Genomic DNA, 21,495 nt, shown 5'->3' on the forward strand with positions numbered 1-21,495 from the left:
TGTAATACATCCTCTTTAATCTACAAACTTGAAAAAGAGAAGAAAGCGGAAGAGAAGTGAAATGGATTACACCACTTCAACTAGAGTTGCGAAATCAATTACAGTTTGAGGATAGCAAGTCTGGTTTGATGGCATTCACTATGGCAATGAAGGTGTACTAGCTCCACATTAATAGATATTTGCATTTTTATGAAGATGGACAAATAGGAGCATTGTCATGGTTGGAGCAATGAGGATAATTGATTATAGAAATTCACCAATAGTAGGTCATTGATAATTTGTTAGAAGCTTATTCCCTTTAAGACTTACATAAACTAAAAAGGGTTGGAAGCAATACTTTGTCCCTTTTATATACATCTATTAGTGCGTTGTTGGAAAATATTCTGCGAAATTACCATACACCGAGACAAGAAATTACAACATCAGGAAATGAGTAAAAGTAATATCCACACATTCAAAGGATATGTCATGGACTTTGATGGAACATTTGGGTAAAGACATTGGTGTAGAAGTTAATACCTTGTTGGGCAATAAAGATGTCTAAGTGATGGACAATAAACATGACTTATCAAGTTTTGAGATCTATTAAAAAGAAGTTTTCCATATTTGATGTGATGCAAAATTCATTCAATTAATATAAGAGTGGGTAGATAGTAGGGGTGTTTTGGTGCAGAATCCATTTGATATGGGAGGGATAACAATCAATGTTATGTTCCCCCTTGAACCACTCTTAGGAGGGAATAAATTGTGAAAATAAGTATTCTTATCCTTGAGTATTACGTTTATCTACTTATTGTACTCTCTCTCTTATTTGCAATTCTGTAAAAAGCTATTTGCCTAATTTTTTCCTTTGTGTTTGGAGATGTTCTTGCAAGAAAAGAAGGTTGGCACTTTATACATGCTACCAAATATTGTGAAGAACTCAATCTTATGATAAAGAAGTTTTGATCTGAAATTTATTTGTTATCTAATGATCATGTTGGATAAAGTGAGGCTCTTGAAGTGAATATCCTTGATGATCAAGATTGTGAAGTATCCTCCTATATCAAGAGGGAGTCTAATAGTTCATTAGAGACAACCTTGTATGAGGATGTTAGAAGGTTGCTATCATATTCGGAGGGAGTCTGACACATCATCGGAGATAACCTTGTACGAAGAGGTCAGAAGGTTGATATTAGTTTCAGAGGGGGTTTGACATTACCTCAAAGACAACCTTGAAACAGAAAAAGTCCACAGATTGAGAGGGAGAAGTTCAAGGTTAAATCCTTGTAATAAATTCTTCTCTACGAGAAAGAAGTTTAAGGTGAAAACCCTTGTTCCACTCTTTGACTTGGTTCATGGTGAATATTATGTGAGTTACTACACGACTTTGTTGAAAAACATCATGAGAGGTGACGATCTCTCATTGATGTATTTGTGAGGTCACCATTGTAAAGTGATGATCTTAACAATGGCTTGACCTATTATTATGATTGACTACATTAAGTTCTTATCCTAAAGTGTCTGATATTGTGATAAAGAATGTATCATGATAGACTACATTAAGTTGTTGTTCTGGAGTGTTGGAGATCATGATACTTGTCATCATGGAGATTGTGACATTCTGATTACTTGTTATTTGATAGACTGCATTCAATTGTTGTCCCGGAGAGTGTCGGAAATTAGATAGCTCACATCCTTCTAAGATATAACATATTCTTTTGGTAGGCATCATGAACATAATGCTAGTGCACATACCAAGAGAATACAAGTGTGATTAATATTTCTTGTTGAATCATACTTCAGATGATATTGAAAGATAACATCAAGTTGATGGATATATGTTGATAACCTTAAATATGTCATTCCAAGAATATCATTTTGAGATGATATCTCTCTATATGCTTGAGAGCATAATGTGTTCTATAAGAATCCTCCCTAGCTAAGAGGGAGTGTTAATGGTGTAGCTCCAGTCGAATCAAATGGACTTGGAGATAATCCTTCTATGGTCATTGGTGAATCATCAATTACACAAACTCTCTTATATCTACTCTTATATATATATATTATTGTTAAAATATTGTCTAATGATGATTTACCATATAGAGACATGTCTATTCACGAGACATTTCTCCTCTTCTCATATTTATATGACATTCAAATCTGCATTTGGAAAACACATAATAGTAATGTTATTACATTTGCAGAAAACAATACTATAAAGCTTAACACCAAGGCCAATTACCCTAATTGGAAAAAGAAAAAGGGGGGGCTGTTTGCAATGGAGCAATGGTGTGAAAACTGGACAATGCAATCTTTCTATTTTTAGTGGTGAGAGACCTACCTAGCTGGTTGCTGTTCACAGTTCTTATTTTTGGATGTGAATTTCTAGGTTTTGGTGTAACGAGTGTCTTTTGGGAAGTTGTTCAAGTTTGGTAATGATTAGATGATTTTTCTTAGTACCAATGTGCATTTTCTAAGTAGCTAGGAATTGAACTTTATCTCATTCTACAGTAATCAGACCTGCTATAATAATGGGTATTATTTCTCAGTATTCCTATTTTCTGGATGATGCATATTGAGTGGTCATTTGTCATCTTTGGTGAAGAACTGAACTAATTATGGTAAGGAAATATTATGGCTGTTTTTTGAGCAACACAAAGTGGTCACTTCAACTAACTTTAATACTGTTGTTCAACAATAAAGAGTGCTAGAGCAGACATGGAGTAGCTAACGACATATTCTATTATTCCAAAAATTGCCGGAGTCCATATTATGCCTTGCTTAGTACTGGTAACATTCTGGAGCAGTCTTTAAATGATTTTTTGAAGATAATTTCAGGTCTGATTTTTATCTGAGAAGTCTGATTTCAATTTTGTAAGCTCTTTTGATATCCTTATTGAGTTATTAAATGCTTCATGTGATGAAAGACTTTCTCCTGTAATGCTAAGATACATTCTATACTATTGTACTGACTGACGGCCATGGTGACAAACCCCACTTCATCTAGTTAGTAGCAATTTCCTCTTCTTATTTATGTTAATGTACTGACACATTGACAAGGGTGACAAATCCGCACTTCATCTAGTTTGTTATTGAGAGCATTTGCATGTGTAGGTTTATTATCATGCATGTAATCTAAAGCTAACAAACAGCAACGTATTTTTTATTAGTCTATATCTTGCATCATATTTTTTTAAAAACAATCAGGGGTGGTTATTACACATTGCATTTACTCCGACAAATTGTAGTTTGTGCCTTCCTAACATCATTTTATTCACTGTGCCTACTCTTATTTTATTTATAACTCTAGATCATTATGCCATGGTCAGGAAGAGTCAAGGTACTCACAAAAAAATTAAAACATTGTTCGCTTAACTGTTTACAGAATCTAACTTACAGTAAGTGCATCCTTCAACTGTTGAAGGAAGGCCAAGTAAATAATTACTCCTTTTGAATCAGCTGGAACGTTGAGTGCCCCATCTAAAGAGAATGTTTCCATATTTTCTCTCCGAGGTACATGCTCAGAGATGGAATCTGCACAAAATTCATAGGAATATAACATCTATTTGATTTAAATCATAGATGCAAAAGTATGTCTTGCGAAATATAAAACAAGCAGAGCATCTGATTCCTTGGTTATATTCTCATGAAACCTAACATGCAGAATAGTAACAACTGAATTATGAAAACTCTATGTATGCTCTGATAGAAATTCCAGTGCCAATTGAAAAAAGTTGCTAGGTTTCTTGGTTTTATTAGAATTAATTTTCAGAATACATTAAAAGCATAGGAGGAATGCTAACAACAAAACTTCAGCATTATTCATAATTTTATGTAGAAAGGAAATTCAAAGAACATGTATTGAATTCCACCAATTAATTGAGTAAGGAACTTGATTTCCTTATAGCTTAATTTGATGTGCTTGCCGGCTGAAAAGGAAGACCAGAATATGAGTCCCACGGTAGCTCCTCAACACATGTCTCCAACAATATCCACCAATGCAAGCCGAAGACACTGTCAAACCTTTTGTAGTTATTGTGGAATGCCCCCATAGCACATTGCAGCTGGAAGAGAAAAGAAGCCTAGCTACTCACAAATTGCAGGCTATTAATTCTAAGTGCCGCTAGGTACAATTCCACCTGGCACAAATAAACTTCAGCAATTCATAGCATTGGCATCGAGCTGATGGGAATCTCAAATGCCAACCTCAGCAGTCACCAAATTCCTCAAAACTTCATCAAATCGGTTGCCATTATGCAGCATAGTACAATTGATTTCCTTCAAAAGATCAATCTCCATACCCACAGTGATTACAATAAGGAGACTTGGCAAATTGTTTATAACAACACAATTTGCAATGAAATTACTAGAACTCCCAGGCACAGGAAACACAGATAGGAGATTTAGATAGTGAAATCACCATACATCAGCAGTGATTTCAAACATCAGAAACTTCAGAGACCCTTATACATCAGCAAGGGCATACAGTTAAGAACCCAGGAAAAAGCTAGAGAGGCACAAAACTAAATATATAATCAAGCAGATGCTTTACTCATCAAATGGGCTCATATTTATATTTCCCAAATGGCACAAAGTTTCCTAGACGAACTTCACTTAAGAAGCTTTCCACACACAACATTAAAACATAATAAAATTTCATTATAAAATATAAACTAATTTATTAATTGCTTTTGGCTCTGAAAATGACCTTTTCCACCATAACTTCAAATTCTAACAAGGCCACTATTTCTTGTTCCCATGATTGAAAACTTTTCGTCCCGGTTCCAACGAGCTATGATACTAAGGTGACTAACCAACAACACTATCAAAAGTAGCAACCTTAGCGTATTTATATGAATAATAATAATAATTCACTTGTCTTGCAAAAACAACTGAAGAGGCATCAAAATCAAAATCTGACAACATCAAAGTGATTCTAATGATGAAAGATGATGAATGAACCTAGTGGGGTGAATTACTATAAATAGACGCTCCCTCCAAGATTCTTGAAGTTCAAACTGGAAGCCCGAAATAAAAATTAAGAGCATCCTCCAAGTCCTCTAACTCAACTGAGCTCATCGAAACCAGGAGATTGAATTACTATGAATAATAAGTCCCTCAAATAGGGCCAAAATACACCCTAGGCTATTGGAAAGCCTATAACCACACAACTAAGACCCTCAAATCCCACTATCAGCTCACGAGGGTCACGATGGTGAATTAACTTGGCCAACTGTAGGAACCTGCTAAAAATGGGGACATTACAATCCTCCCTCTCTAGGATTGCTTGTCCCCAAGCAATCCCGAAGCAAAATGAACATCACAATCCCCCTGGATCCCAAAGGTAGAACTGCGTACTATCCCTGTTGTGTTACAAGAAACTCCTGTACCATCAACACCCAGAAAACTGATATGAATGACAAAATCATCTGTAAACTGAATGTAGACACTGATGATGATGACAACCCATCGAAACTCAATCCAACTGAAATACTTGTCAGCCGATGGATTGTCATTGGTATTTCTGTAGTCGACGAAGTGATTGTCGTCAGTGTTTCTGTTGCCGACCTGATGATTGTCGTCGGTGTTTCTGTAGCCAACGGGATGATTTTTGTCGGTGTTTCTGTATTCTGTAGTCGACGGGTAGATAGTTTGTAGTGGACATAATGTTTGTGGCCGACGGACTCCTTCGAGAAGGTTCGGCGGATAGTATTTATATCCAGTCTGGGATCATTGTAAATCATCATTCATCTTATGAAGCATAATGTAATGTTTTGGCATATGCGAATAATTTGAAGAGTTCTGCTATTCGTGTTTCCACTATCTGTATGCATTGATTGTGTTACTGTAGCCGACGGGATAATTGTCGTCGGTGTTTCTGTAGCCGACGGGATGATTTTCATCTGTGCTTCTATATTCTGTAGTTGACGGGTAGATAGTTTGTAGCGGACATAATGTTTGTGGCCGACGGACTCCTTCGGAAAGGTTCAGCGGATAGTATTTATATCCCGTCTGGGATCATTGTAAATCATCATTCATCTTATGAAGCATAATGTAATGTTCTGGCATATGCGAATAATCTGAAGAGTTTTGCTGTTTGTGTTTCCACTATCTGTATGCATTGATTTATTTTACCCATACGGTAAACAATACCAACTCTATCCACACCTGAGTACCCATCAAACTAATACTCACACCCAACTGCATTGTGGAGATGCTAACAACCATAGGTAACTGAACACTACCACCAACTCCAACCTCTGTCAAACTGTCCCAGGTGTGTAGATAATGCAAGGGGTCTAACTTGTAGCTGTGAATCCCATCTGCAAAATATGGTGCTAGCCCATCCCATAATGGATGGTATGAAATTGGAGCTAACCCACACTGACATGAAACCAAGTCCTCCACTTGTGGGTCAAAAGAAAAGTGATGAGCAATCCTCACAGTGTAATGCCGATAAAAAATCTCAATCTCTGTCAAGGGCTCATCATCATCAAATTGAGAATCAGAAGATGGCTCCAATCTTTGACTCTAAACTATTAGTCAAGAAGGATCCTGGGCAACCCTCTCAGCAAACCCAATCTCGAAATCCCTGTAGGGAAGCATAGTGGACAAAGTCTCTACAATCTTTCCCACCAACCTCTACATAGCACGAGAGCCTCGGATGAGAGTACCCTCAAACACTCTATATGAATCCTCCCTCACATTTGAACTCTTCAATAGATACTCCATGAAGGACTTTGTGCAGTAGAAATTATATGTAGATGCATCAACCTGCTCCTCTGCGACCCACAACTGATCCTTCTAAAAATGTGGCACTGCCAACTGTCCAATGCTATTAGCTATATGAGATGAAGAAATAGATTCGCTTCTAACAAAAGGAAGCGAATCGGCATGAGAGCACAAATCTCCTAATATTCTCATCTCATCCATATCTACTGGACTCATATCCTGCACGAATGTGTCGGCCACATCATCACGTCCATCATCCCCAACCATAGGAGCAAACTCATCACCAACCACAATATGCAATTGAACTGGATCTGGGGATGGTGTGGTCCGAACATGCTCCAACTCCATGGTCACCTCATCCAATTGTGACTATGACTCTTAAAGAGCCCACTGAGTACACTGAAGAGTCCACAGTCACCTCAAGCTCTTGGGTGAGCTCCACCACCTCCTCTTTCCCCAACGTCTCATAACAAGTGCTACCCCACTCCAGAAGGTAATCCCTATCAGCAACTAACTGAGAGTAATTATGCTTCAAGATTCTGACAACCTCTCGAAGCATATGAACCTCTGCTAGGGAAAGACTACTATCATCGTGCTTATCTAACATAGGAACACCTCAACCAGATGTAGCTAGCATCTGGCGAATAGCATCATAATGCTCAAGAGCTAAAGAAATGTCAATATCACTCACCTTCAGTTGACAAGTCACATAAGCTCTCTATCTCACTAATTGCACTGTGATAGGAAACCGAATCAAAACTGCCCACCACAAGATCACTCATTGCATGTGTGTTATCAACCTTGCACAACTTTGCATCTGAGATACAACTACTATGTACCTCAGTCAACTCCGCATCTGAAGAAATGGAAGCCCTCACAATATCAATATCCCCACATGTCTCAGCTTCCACCTCAAAGGATAGATCCTGTAAACATTGATCTTGGGACCCATCAAAAACCTCCTATAAGTCATCAGTTGATGCCTGGCAAGGGATATCATACCTCGTGCAACTCATAGCATCATCAAATGTATCATTAGATATGTCCATACTATCTGCGTCCACATCTACTGACTCCATTGTAACATAGAAATCACCAACATCACAACTAGGTGACTCCATACATGCATTAGTCCCACGTGAAGAGGCAGCTACCTCCTGTACTGGAGCAACACTGTGATAATTCACATACAAATCTCCAATAATAATCCCCTCCTCGAGAGAGTCAAAAGCATTAGTAGTAACAAGTGTATCAACTATCTTTGCACTAGCTACAACAACTCTAGGAGTCTCAACTTGCTGAAGCTCAATGCCACTATCCACCAAGAGTACTAACACATCTACTAATCTCTGTGAAATGAGTCCATGAACACTAGGGATGGGGCTAGCAGGTGTCGTACTAAATAAAGGAACATCAGCATCATGGACACCTGTCAGGGAAAACTCAAGCTTCCTTCCCTACAACCTTGATGTTAGCCTTCTAAAGGCAGAAACCATACACCTCGTTGCCCTATCAATTGTCGTTGGATTCGACAAGCTCTTCACCAGTCTTTGTTGATGAAGCTTAAGTTTCTCCATACTCTCCTACAAACCATTCATTTTTATGCTAACTTTCTCATTACTCCATCGATCTCTAGAATTGTCAGTCCTATGTCTGTCCATAGCTAGAGAAATTAAAGCACTGGTCACTCTAGTAATCAGATCTGAAAATCTTCAAAGTCAGCACCGAACAAAATAAAAACTAAGTCCAATTCCTGCAAGCGGGCAAGAAACCACTTTGATACCACTGTAAAAACTCTATATGCTCTAATAGAAATTTCAATGCCAATTGAGCAATGTTGCTAGGTTTCTTGTTTTTATTAGAATTAATTTTCAAAATATGTTGAAAGCATAGGAGGAATGCTAACAACACAACTTCAACATTATTCATTATTTTATGTAGAAAAGATATTCAAAGGACATATATCGAATTCCACCAATTAACTGAGTAAGGAACTTGATTTCCTTATAGCTTAATTCGATGTGCTTGCCGGCTGAAAGGGAAGACCAGAATATGAGTCCCATGGTAGCTCCTCAACACACGTCTCCAAGGATATCCACCATTGCAGGCCGAAGACATTGTCAAACCCTCTGTAGTTATTGCAAAGAATGCCCCCATAACACATTGCAGATGGAAGAGGAAAGACGTCCAACTAGTCACAAATCGCAGGCTATTAATTCCAAGTGCCACCTGGTATAATTCTGCCTGGCACAAATAAACTTGAGCAATTCATAGCCTTGGTGTCAAGCTGATGGGAATCTCAAACGCCAACCTTAGAAATTACCAAATTCCTCAAAACTTCATCAAATCGATTGCCAGTATGAAGCATAATACAATCGATTTCCTTCAAAAGATCAATCTACGTAGCCACAATGATTACAATAAGGAGAATTGGCAAATTGTTTATAGCACAATTTCCAATGAAATTATCAAAACAATTTCCTAGACACAGGAAACACAAATAGGAGATTTAGATAGTGAAATCACCATACATCAGCAGTGACTTCAAACATCAGAAATTTTAGAGACCCGTATACATCAGCAGTGACTTCAAACATCAGAAACTTCAGAGACCCGTATACATCAGCAAGGGCATACAATTAAGAACTCAGGAAAAAGCCACAAAGGCACAAAATCAAATATATAATCAAGCGAATGCTTTACTCATCAAATGGGCTCATATTTAAATTCTCCAAATGGCACAAAGTTTCTCAAATGAACTTCACTTAAGAAGCTTCCCGCACACAACATTAAAACATAACAAAGTGTCATTATAAACTAATTTATTAATTGCTTTTGGCTCCAAAAATGACCATTTCCATCATAACTTCAAATTCTAACATGTAAGGCCACTATTTCTTGTTCCCATGATTTAAAAAAAATTGTCCCAATTCCAACGAGCTATGATACCAAGATGACCAACCAACAACACTATCAAAAATAGCAACCTCAGCGTATTTATATGAATAATAATAATAATTCACCTGTCTTGCGAAAACAACTGAAGAGGCATCAGAATCAAAATCTAATAACACCAAAGTGATCCTGATGATGAAAGACGATGAATGAACCTAATGGGGTGACTTACTAAATAGATGCTCCCTACAAGATTCTTGGAGCTCAAACTGGAAGCCCGAAATAAAAATAGAGAGCATCCTCTAACTCCTCTAACTCAACTAAGCTCATCAGAACCACCAGATTGACTTACTATAAATAGTAAATCCTTCAAATAGAGCCAAAACACACCCTAGGCTACTGGAAAGCCTATAACCACACAATTGACACCCTCAAATCCCACTGTTAGCTCACGAGGGTCATGATGGTGAACTGACCTAGCCAACTGCAGGAACCTACTAAAAATGGGGACATTATAGCTAGGTCAATTCACCATCGTGACCCTCGTGAGCCGACAGTGGGACTTGAGGGTCTCAGTTGTGTGGTTAGGCTTTTCAACAGTCTAGGTTGTGTTTTGGCTCTATTTAAGAGACTTACTATTTATAGTAAGTCAATCTGTCGGTTTCGATGAGCTCAGTTGAGTTAGAGGAGTTAGAGGATGCTCTTAATTTTTATTTCAGGCTTCTAGTTTGAGCTCCAAGAATCTTGGAGGGAGTGTCTATTTATAGTAAGTCACTCTATTAGGTTCATTTATCATCTTTCATCATCAGGATCACATTGGTGTTGTCAAATTTTGTCAAACTTTGTGTCTTTGTGACATTTCTAAGTCTGAAGTTTCTGCCCTTGCTGAAGTATAAGGTTTTGGGATCTATAGCTGAAGTATTCTAGATTTAATTCTGAGAATCCACAACTGAGGTATTGTGGACTTTTGAGTTTTATTATTGTCTCCTCTTTCTATATTAACTGTGGCTGAGGAGCATTTATACAATTGAATATTATAATTTCTCTGTTACTGGACAAGGATTTAGTTTGCAGATTGGAGTTTGGTGATTCTAGATATCCCGGTTTGTTCGTTTTGCATCAAAACTAGTGCGTTGGATTTACAGCTCGAATGGCAAGGGTTCTTATATTTGGTGTGATTTCTATATCAGTTTTAGGCAGCATTTGTAAGAGTAGACTGTGAACTCCAGATTGAAATTGGACCAGGTGGCTTTCAGTTTGACTTTGCAATTACATTCTATGGCAAAGACCAGGTTCTTAATTTGTAAAATTCAGTGTATATTACATAGCTTGAAAGTAAATAAGCTGGCTTCAAATTCTGATTTATAATCAGCCAAAAATTAAATTCCCTTTTCATTAGATTGCTATATGGTTTGTTTATGAATGAATTCAGAGGCTGGTGTGAATCTTTTCAGAATTGTTTATTGGCATTTGGTATTTATTTATTGAAAACTTATAAGGCCAAAATTAAATAAATTTGTGATTAGTTTCCTGTACATCCTGATATTGTGTTTGAAATTTTAAAACATCGTATATTCAGTGGTAATTGGGCTGCTTGCCAAGTGTTTGGCAAAATGTCAAACCATTGAAATGTGAAAGAAATTGATGCTTGATTCAGCTACATGGTAGGACAGTAATAACTAGATAGGGTTATTACAATATTGTAACCAGACAGAGTTATTACAGTTGTATTCTCATGAAACCTAACATGCAGAATAATAACTCACTCCTCAAATTTAAACAAAGAATTCACTAACCTTTTCCTTCTTAGACTCTAGAGGCAAAAGACTTTGGATGTTGCTAAAAAATTCCAACTCGAATAGCATATTGTTTGACAGCTATATTCCATTTTATTACTAACAGAAATGGTAGAACATTTGTTGATAATAGCGAATGGGAGATGTTTTTGGATTTGGCAAAAGGGATGGGGCTATAAACAAATGGAAAATCTACAATATGAGAAATTATTATGCATTCCACTACTAAAGTACGCAATAAATTAACTCCAACTTTTCAAAATATGCAAAAGTGAACGAAATTCATTATGTACTTGAAGCATAACCTTAAAGTTTAAACCATAGTTACCATGTCTTATATATATATATATATATATATATATATATATATATATATATATATATATATATATTGGAGTAGCCAAATTTGAAGAACTTAGTCTGGGCTTATTAGTTTCCAGAGGAATTTTGTGTTATCATGTTTTGAAATATTGGATATCCAAAAGATTAGAACTCCCAAATGAATCAAATTTTTTGAAACTGTCTGTATTTTAATTTGCATCATTCAATGCAACAAAACGAAATATATGTACAATAGAACTGTTTTTTAAATAAAGAGGAAGCTCCTTGCAAAATTAAAACTAACCTAAAATTAGGCAATATCTACTTGCAAATTACAATATTAACAATAACTTTTGGGGTGATTCATGTTCATGATGAAAGAAAATAATAGTCTCTTACAAGGAATTCACAAGTTTTATGATATTCCTAAACAGAACAGAAAACTAGAACAGAAAAATGAAAATGAAAGCAATCGCTGAAACTACCACACCTTCTATGCTGAGAAACAAATTCAGTCTCACCTAAACTAGCAAAATTCACATATAGAATATGTTCGCAGTGAAAGAAAATTGTAGTCTCTTAATAGGAATTCACTAGTTTTATGATATTCCTAAACAAAACAGAAACTAGAACAGAAAAATAAAAATGAAACTAATCGCTGAAACTACCGCACCTTCTATGCTGAGAAACAATTCAGTCTCACCTAAACTAGCAAAATTCACCTATAGACAATGTTCCACTACCCGTTGAGGATAGGGAGACCGGTTTCCAGGAAAATGGGACACAGGGCGTAAGTTTGGGGACAGCAGGGGGCAAATGGGGAACTATGCTCAATAGGCGTGTTGTATATACTATATGAAGAGCACACGATTATATTTAGAGGGGGGGTTTGTTGAATCAGTATAATAAGAAATTTTCCAATTTAGAATTTAATCCAAACAGTTAAATTCAAATGCAAAAAATAAACAATTATGCACATGAACACAATAACACAACGTTTACATGGAAACCCAATGCGCAAAAAAAAAGGACAATAAAAGCTTTTATATAAATTGTTCTTTTACAAAGATTTGTCGTCGGTAGATTTTGCATTCTGTAGCCGACTTGGTTATGCCGTCGGAGATTTTGTATTTTGTAGCCGACGGGTAGATTAGGATTTCGGTAGATTAGGATTGTTTTGTAGCCGACGGACCCCTTCGGGAAGGTTCGGCGAAAAGTATTTATACCCCGTTTGGGATCATTGTAAATCATCTTATGATCTGGATGTAATCTCTTGGCATATGTGAATAATAGAAGAAGTTCTACTATTCTAATCCATTGTCTGTATGCATTGATTTCTTTACCTAGTACGGTAAACAAGATTTGTAGGCTACGACCTACTAGAGGCTACAACCTCTATGTTTATGAGCACCGAATCTTTGTAAGCTCCAACTCCCACACTTCATAGGCTCCGACCTACTGGAAGCACCAACCTCCACTGCTGTCTTCGTGAGCACCAACCCACTACACACAAACTAGTTTTCCACCTTGACTTTGCTGCTTGCTTCAACTGATGATGGATGCTTTCTAAGCACAAAAATCCTTCTCCCATTTTTCTTTGCACACTTCTGAAATATTCTTTACTTCAATTCTATAATAAGTCTTCTCATAGGATAGTTGTGATAATCTATTATTTCTCCATAAGTCTGAAATGATCAACTGATGTATAATGTAATTGCCCTTTATAAAATTTACTTCCTTTTCACACTCGTTTTCACACATAAAATTCTAATATAAATATATCAACTTTTACATGATGTGCATGTATATCCCCTCACTTATACTTTACACAATATCATTACTCTTTTATATATTATGCCCATTTCCCTCACTGCTCTTCTTTTTCTCTTTCACACTTATTCGTATCTCTTTCTCTACTCACATATATTTCATTCTCTCACACTATTCAGACATGTATATCAGATTTGGTATATCCTTCAATATATCTCTTCAATTCCCTCTCTCCTTTTTAAACTTTACAATTGCTTATCTTACTTATATTTGATAACATGATCTTCCAAAGAGTCACGTCCTTCTAACAAGCTTAACTGAAGATTTGTAATTTACATTTTATGCAAATCTCCACTATACATTATATCTTATTGTTTTTGCAGTTTATTATATCCCCAATAAATATTATAATGAATATAGTTCCTGTAAAGCTGTATTGTCGATTCATGTTGATTAATTACAAAAAATCCCTGATACCCTAGTGTTTAATGCAATTCTTATTTTCAAAACCATCGGCACTTGAATGATGACATGGCTAAGGTGGTTGGCATGTTTTTTTTCTTCAGACACAAGGGAATTCATCATGGTGTCGATGCCCTTCTTCAAATATATTCGTTGCTTCCTTTATTGTCTTTCTATTGTCATCAACCCTTCATTTCTCTGAGTTAGAAAATCTTGACATGGATATTTTGGCATGGTTATTGTTGCTGTGTGTACCTTGTTGTCTCGGTGGCTCCTTACACATTGTGTACCTTGTTGTCTCGGTGGCTCCTTACACATTATATAAACTTCAAGCAATGCGTTGATGTAAGGTCTCCATTTTTCCCAACATTAGAGTTTCAGGGATTAGCCTATTATTGTGATCCTCGTAAGCTAATCATTGTGGATAGAGGGTTTTTTGTGGTAGTGGCTTGGCTTGGGAGGGTCTTATCTTCTCCACATCTCAATAAGGTACAAGTTGGTCTTCGTTTGGCTCAGATCGGACTTCAATTGGGCTTAGTTTTGTGTACTTACTATTTGTGGTAAGTTAGTGTTGATCAAGATGGACCCTTTTTATTTTTGGAAAGCGCATTTGGTCACATGGAGAAATAATAGGTATGACTCATATTTCATAAGATATATTTAAATAATGAGTATTTTGGGAGTTGATATATTTTTATTGACCAAATTATTATTAATTATTAAATGACTTATTATAAAGTTATAGTTTAACTTTATAATTTCACTTAAGTTGAGAGTTATCATTGGAAAGTACCATTTATTAATTAGTTAAGCCAAGTGAAGTGAGAGAATCTAATGGAAGCTTCTAATTAATGTTGTGCGGTGAAGCTTCTTGAGTGAAGTTTGTAATGTCCCCATTTTAGCAGTTGACCAAGTGTGTGTGCGTTAGCCTTGTTCTACATGGTCCTGAGGGCTAACGAAGGGTTTAATGGCATCCTGGAGTGTTTTGGCCTAGTCATTTCCAGTTTGGGCCAAAACGAAGTTGCTTTACTCAGTTTCAGGCATACTTACTATTTTTAGTAAGTCGCAAGACACAGTGCAGGTCAATTTTGGTGATTGGATTTGATACTCCTTGATGAGAGCTTTCCGATGAGCTATCACTTGCATTATTTGGAGTCCGATTGCTAATACATTTTAATGCCTGAAGTTTTATTAAAGTAGCGTCTAATTTAATTGTAAAATATTAAAGTGTTACTTTAATATTTATTTTATGGGGATGTGTACCCAAGGGAGACATAAGGGGTATTTTAATATATGTTTTATATATTACACATCTTTTATCCCACATTGCCCATATGAGTTGAGCGGACCCTTGGAAAATAAAAGGAAGCATTTGTGGCTTCATTAGACAGGTTGAATATGAGAAGAAATTGGTGTGTGAGTTGCAACTCTGTTCTTGGCATTTGAGGACGTTTATCCTCTCTTGTAACATTCTAAACGTCATTCTCTTGGGGTTTGGCCTTTGGAATTCTTTGTAATCGGCTTCATTATCAGGCAGTTTAGTTGCATTTCCAGCTATAGGCAGATTCGGTATTTTGCTCATATCTTCTTCACTACTTGTTCAACGCTTATGCCGCTTTGAGGGAATGATATTACGAAGGTAGTGGACTGATTGAAGGACAAAGTACTATAGCCGCACTGTTCATGCAGCACTATTCATGCGGCACTATTCATGCGACACTATTCACGCGGCACTATAGCAGCAAGTTCGAAAGCATGGGCTGGAGTATTATGTCAATAATGCTGAAGTAATTAGTGAGTTGATAAATCTACCATGTATTTGGTTTTATGAATTCTGAAAATAACATTTTATTGGCAGCAGTTCATTTCCACATTGCATATTATTGTAGTTTCTTTCTTGTTTATGTTGTATGATACCAATTCCATGCACAAAACACAACAAACAAATAAACGTTTGATTTCCGGAGTTATAAGGGGTTTAAAACATTAAAGGAAGAAATAAGAGGTTGAATGCAAATTGTTTGACATAATTCCTTTCAGCAATTTGGTTTAGTTTTTTGGAACATTCAGGGGTGCCCATTACAGTGGTATCAGAGCTATAAGTCCTGCCATCCTGTGGAGGTCTTATAGGGAATTTGGAACAGTCGGATAGAGGGAAAAGTGTTTGACGAAATGTCAAAACACTAAAATCAGAAATAAATAAATAAAACACAAGCTAAGCATTTATGTTTGAGCATGCGACAGGGGCCTTATAATTTTCGCAATATCAGAGCAAGACAAAATAGGATTTCAGACTTGCAAAGCAAACAGCCTAGTACATCTGTGCAGGTGGACATTGAATCCTGCCATACAGAGACAAAGGAGATATTCTTTGATCAGGACAACAATATGGGTGATCGAGATGACAGGAATACAGGATTAGGCGGAGGCGGGAATGTCGGTCCAGATCAAGGGGAGGTAATGTTCAGATAGTTACTGGATACATTAGAGCAGCGGCAGCGTATGCAGCAAGAGTAGAATAGGCGAATGGACATGATGTTGCAGCTCATGGCTAGACAGATGGGTGTCAATATTAATCCAGGTGATGCCAACAACAGAAACAATAACAATGGGGAAACAATAACCATGGAGGCCAAGGCAACAACAATAGTCCTGAGAATAACATTAATGGTAATAATGGACACGGCAACAATGGGAATGAGGTTGATAACTTTAGACACGTTACACGCCCAGCGCGGACTGCGAGCTCAAGACCTCTTCTACCCACTTTCCCACCCAGAAATCCGGTTCAACCAGTAAACGAACCGCAGATTACCGAGTTACAGGATCAGTTCAGGAGGGACTGGGAGGCTAGTGGACCAGAGTTTCAGGCGGATATTTCCCTCAGAGATTATATGGACTTGAGGATGAGACACATGCCTAGAGCAAGAGGGAGGAATCAAAACTTTGAGCTGAGAAAGAAAGTTGCAAAACTTTCTTTACCTTATTATGATGCTTCAGGGAAGATGACTGCACAAGCTTGGGTGCAGAAGGTAGATACATACTTGCAGCTAAATCCTATGCCTAAGGAGGAGACTATCAAGTATGTGGCTATGCACTTGGATGGCGTTGCACATGAATGGTGGCATCATGGCATGGTGACTTTGGGGCATAATCAGATTACATCCTATGAGGAATTCACCGAAACATTGATTGAGAGATTTGACGCTAGGGATCCCGAGTTACATTTCAAGGAGCTAGCACAGTTAAAACAGTTAGGTTCTATGGATGCTTACATTGCCGAGTTTCAACGCTTGTCTGTACTTGTTATTGATATCTCTCCTAGGAGATTGGTGGTGTTATTTTGTGATGGTCTTGCTAATCCATTACGAGGTTGGGTGAAGGGACATGATCCACTCACCTTAGCTGAAGCAACTAAAAAGGCACGAGATTTAGCCCCTTCGGTATACAAAGGAAAAAACCATTCAACAAATTCTTCATACTGCAAGGACAAAGACAAAAAACCGTTTCAGAAAGAGTATAGCAAACCCAAAGAAGGATCAAAAGGTCTAGACGATGAAACCTTGAATGAACTTCGAAAGAAGAAGTTGTGCTTCCATTGTAGAGAGCCTTGGGACTTATCTCATAAATGTTCTCTCAAGGCTAAGGCAAATCAAATGGAGTATTTTTCAGCAAAAGAGTCAGAGTCAAAGGGGGAGGTTCAGCACTCCGATTCAGATGAGGGTAACACTATAGAGGAGAGCAGCATTCCTAAGGATGATAGATCGTTGGCACGCTTGACAGGGGCCCAAAAGGCAATCACATTTAAGGTCAAGGGTACTATCCAGGGGCAGAAAGTGATATCTCTTATTGATATTGGGGCTACACATAACTTCATAGATGCACAGTTGGTAGCCAGGAGAGGGTTACAGACAGAGGAGCATGATGGGTTTAGAGTCATGGTGGCTAACGGTGATAAATTATTATGCACTTGGAAGATATCTAATTTTCGCATCAAGTTTGGAGATGGCTACGAGTTGGAGGATGAGTTCTATGTTGTGGACATCGGAGATTATGATGTCATCCTCGGCATGACATGGATGGTTTCACTAGTTGAGTTCACACTCAACCTAGTGAAATTGGAGATGAGATTCCAGCATGAGGGCAGAACTGTGGTACTTAGAGGACTTTCAGATGGAGGTTGTAGAGTAGTATCCTTGAGGAGAATGCAGAGACTTTTTCGTCATGATGACATAGAGTAGGCGGCAGAGTGCTACATTATGCCAACTTCACCAGAGCCACAAGAAAAGAGTCATCCACCAGATATCCTGAAATGTCCCTTTTCTGATTTTTCATGATATTTCCAACCTCTAATCAGATCTTTAAAATCAAACAACTGCTATCACAAAGATCCACCAAATTCCTTAAGAAACCCCAAATCGGGTATGTTGAAAATAGTGCTAAAAGCTTCACAACTTCACAAATTATTAATGAATCTGAAAATGGAAATTTTTACAGAACTTTCAGCAGCATAACAGCCTACAAATTGATATTTCCAGATCCGTATAGCCTTTACACAACAGCTCGAAAATGTAGGACCAAAACTATGCTCATCGGGCTCCCGAAATAGCACAAAATATGCTCGGAAACACCACAAGAACACTAATAATCTATCTCAGAAGTTTAATCACGTCCCAATATATATATTCAGCTCTATTTTAACAGCTTAAAGTATAAAATACAGCAGCAACCAAAACTGATATGAAATACTCAACCGGAAACACCAAACTCTTACAAAAAATACACCCGGAAACTCACAAATCTGCACTGTTCAGCACAAAGGCAAACTCTGTATGAGCATGCACATGGAATGGCTTCAAACTCCCGTCCTTAGCCTTCCTGGAAACCTGCAAACTCCCGTTCTTGGGTCTCCCTGGAAACCTGCAAACTCCCGTTCTTGGGTCTCCTTCTCCACAGGTTTGGCAGCCTCTGAAGAATAACAAAGAATGAGTGAAAATCAAGTCTGGAATCCCCCCCCAAAATGCCTCCAAACCTCTTTAAAAAGGGCATAACTGTAACTCACGTCCAAGAGAGGTTAATGAAACATATTTTAATAATAATTATCATTTATTAGTCCAACGGTTTCCAAAGATTAACTCCCTTTTTCCGAAACTTCACTTTCTTGGGCCTGCCTGTCTTAGCAAAGATTATTATTTTTTAATTATTTGAAAAGGGGACATGACAAGTCCTCCCCTCCCAAACATTGCTTGTCCTCAAGCAATGGCTGAACAATAAACCAATCAATCCTCCTGGATCCCAAATGTAGTCATGAACTATACTACTACCAATTAACACAGACTCCTGCAAGATCCTCTGCAATATGACCAAGAGGAATCCATAATCAAACTGGCAATTATAGCTCAACCAAACTCCAAAATCACCATTACCACAGTCAAAAACCCATGAGACACAAACTCTTAGAATATCAAAACCCAAGTAAAGTGGACTACCAACATAGTAAATACCATCAATGCATTCCACTGGCCTATATGGAATGTACAATCCAACTCTGCAACAATGGTGAATGCTCTCAAATGAAACTATACCAAGTATGGAGAATCCACACACTATACAACTCCTGCAGTCAACACAACTCTGTAGATCATTGGCCACTGTCTCATAACCATAACTCCCATGCACCCCTGATGGTGAAAAGCCATCACAAGATAAACAACAAGAAATGGAACCCAAACCAAATTTTCCTGCCATCAACTCCTCAGCATAAGGATCAATTGTTAACTGATGTACATACCTTGCAATATAATGTTGATTAAAAAAACCAACCTCAGTCAACAACTCACCATGAACAAGTGATACAACCCACTGTGACTGATCACTAGCTAAGTCAGGAGATGTCATAGCCAAAGGAGTAGAATCAATAACAACACTTGCTGAAGCATCACTCCAAAACTCCTGCTCTAAGTCATGTATTATCAAGCTATCAACTACAAAACCTGTCGCCATGTCGTGCCCATCACAACTCTCATCTCGAGGCATCAAACTATTCCATAATTGATGATAAGCACTAGGAACAAAAGTACATCTCTGTATCATAATCTCATCAACATGGTCATCAAAGGTAAATTGATGAGTGTACCTCACAGTGTAATGCCGATAGAATGCGCCAATCTCAGTCAGTGGCTCAGACTGTAATCCAGATGAAACTAACTGCAATTGATCATCAACCATGTTGGAACTGACTACTACCTCCAAAGATATCACCAAGGGAGTAGTATTACTATCAGGAACCATGCCAACTGTCGACTCACCAACATCACACATGACCTTTGATACATCTCTAGTCTCTGTGCCTTCAGTACTAGAGGCCACCACCCTGTCAGGCATACAATAATCTGCTACAATACCCAACTCAACTAAACCTGACTCTAGTGGGAATGAACCTGATATGCCAATGTTAGTATCAAGGATGGATGCATCCCCATCTCCATTGTCTCTGACAATCTCAGTCATGGACATCCTCGAATCACCAAACACCATAGCTTGTGACTGTATAGAATCAGATAAAGACTGTAGTCGCTCTAACTCCATGGTCACCTTAGCCAAATGAAACTGTGACTCCTTGAAAGCCAACTGTGTACTCTCAAGAATCTCAAAAGTCACCTCAAGCTGCTCAGTAAGCTCACTCACCTCATCTTCCTTGGCCAACAATGCATCATATGCTGTACTACCCCACTCCATAAGATAATCTCTATCAGCTACCAACTGCATATAATTTTGTCTCAAAATCTGAATAGCCTCCCATAAAGAGTGGATCTCTGTCAAGGAAAGATAACTTCCTTCCTGCTCATCACTAGTAGGAGAACCCCATCCATAAACTGCTAATAATTGACGAGCAGCATCAAAATGTTGGCAAGTGATAGCAATGTCTCGGTCACTAACTCTCAACTGATTAGACACATGATGGCATTGGCTTGACTGTCTCCTACAAACCTCCTTTGATGCACTGTCTAAAGGAGTATCCTCAAAGTTACTAGTCTCTAGAGTATTACCATCCATGTCCTGTGAATCAACTCTAAAGCTCATATCAACATACAGAGTATCAAAATTTGTAGCACTGCTGTCCAACTCCTCTGTACCCAAAGAAACTAAGTCTTCAAAATTGCCCACTACATCCTCCTGGATGTCATCGATGCCAATATGATCCTGGGACTCATCTGTACACACTGCCAAATATGAAAGATCATCAACACATTCCAGCAAGTATGGTCGACTGGATATATGAACAAAGCCCAACACCGGTGTATAAAAACTAATACCAACATCAGACAAGATACTGGCACAAGAAAAGACAACACCGTGTAATCTGCTAATCAAATCCATGATAACACCCAAACAAACACTGCGACCAAAAAGTGTTAAAGATCTCCAGTCAACTGAATCCCAAACACCAATATAACAATCTCGTGTCCATATCCGTAAACTAGAATCAACTGGTAACTCAAGCAAATTCCTCACCTGAGTAATATGACCAATACCA

General features: G+C 37.8%; 1 protein-coding gene across 3 annotated transcripts in view; it reads right to left on the minus strand.

The window, feature by feature from the left end:
- LOC149545943 (magnesium/proton exchanger-like) overlaps nt 1-21,495 on the minus strand; it is a 145,015-nt gene that overhangs the window by 29,465 nt on the left and 94,055 nt on the right. For all 3 annotated transcript variants that reach the window (XM_089790889.1, XM_089790891.1, XM_089790888.1), the window contains one exon: nt 3,380-3,516. In XM_089790889.1, the coding sequence (XP_089647015.1) occupies nt 3,380-3,516 (137 nt within the window). The remainder of the gene's footprint in view (nt 1-3,379; nt 3,517-21,495) is intronic.

This window comes from Cupressus sempervirens, chromosome 7, assembly GCF_028749045.1.
Source record: "Cupressus sempervirens isolate cs-2001-9-10 chromosome 7, ASM2874904v1, whole genome shotgun sequence".
In the NCBI taxonomy this organism is placed as follows: Eukaryota; Viridiplantae; Streptophyta; class Pinopsida; order Cupressales; family Cupressaceae; genus Cupressus; species Cupressus sempervirens.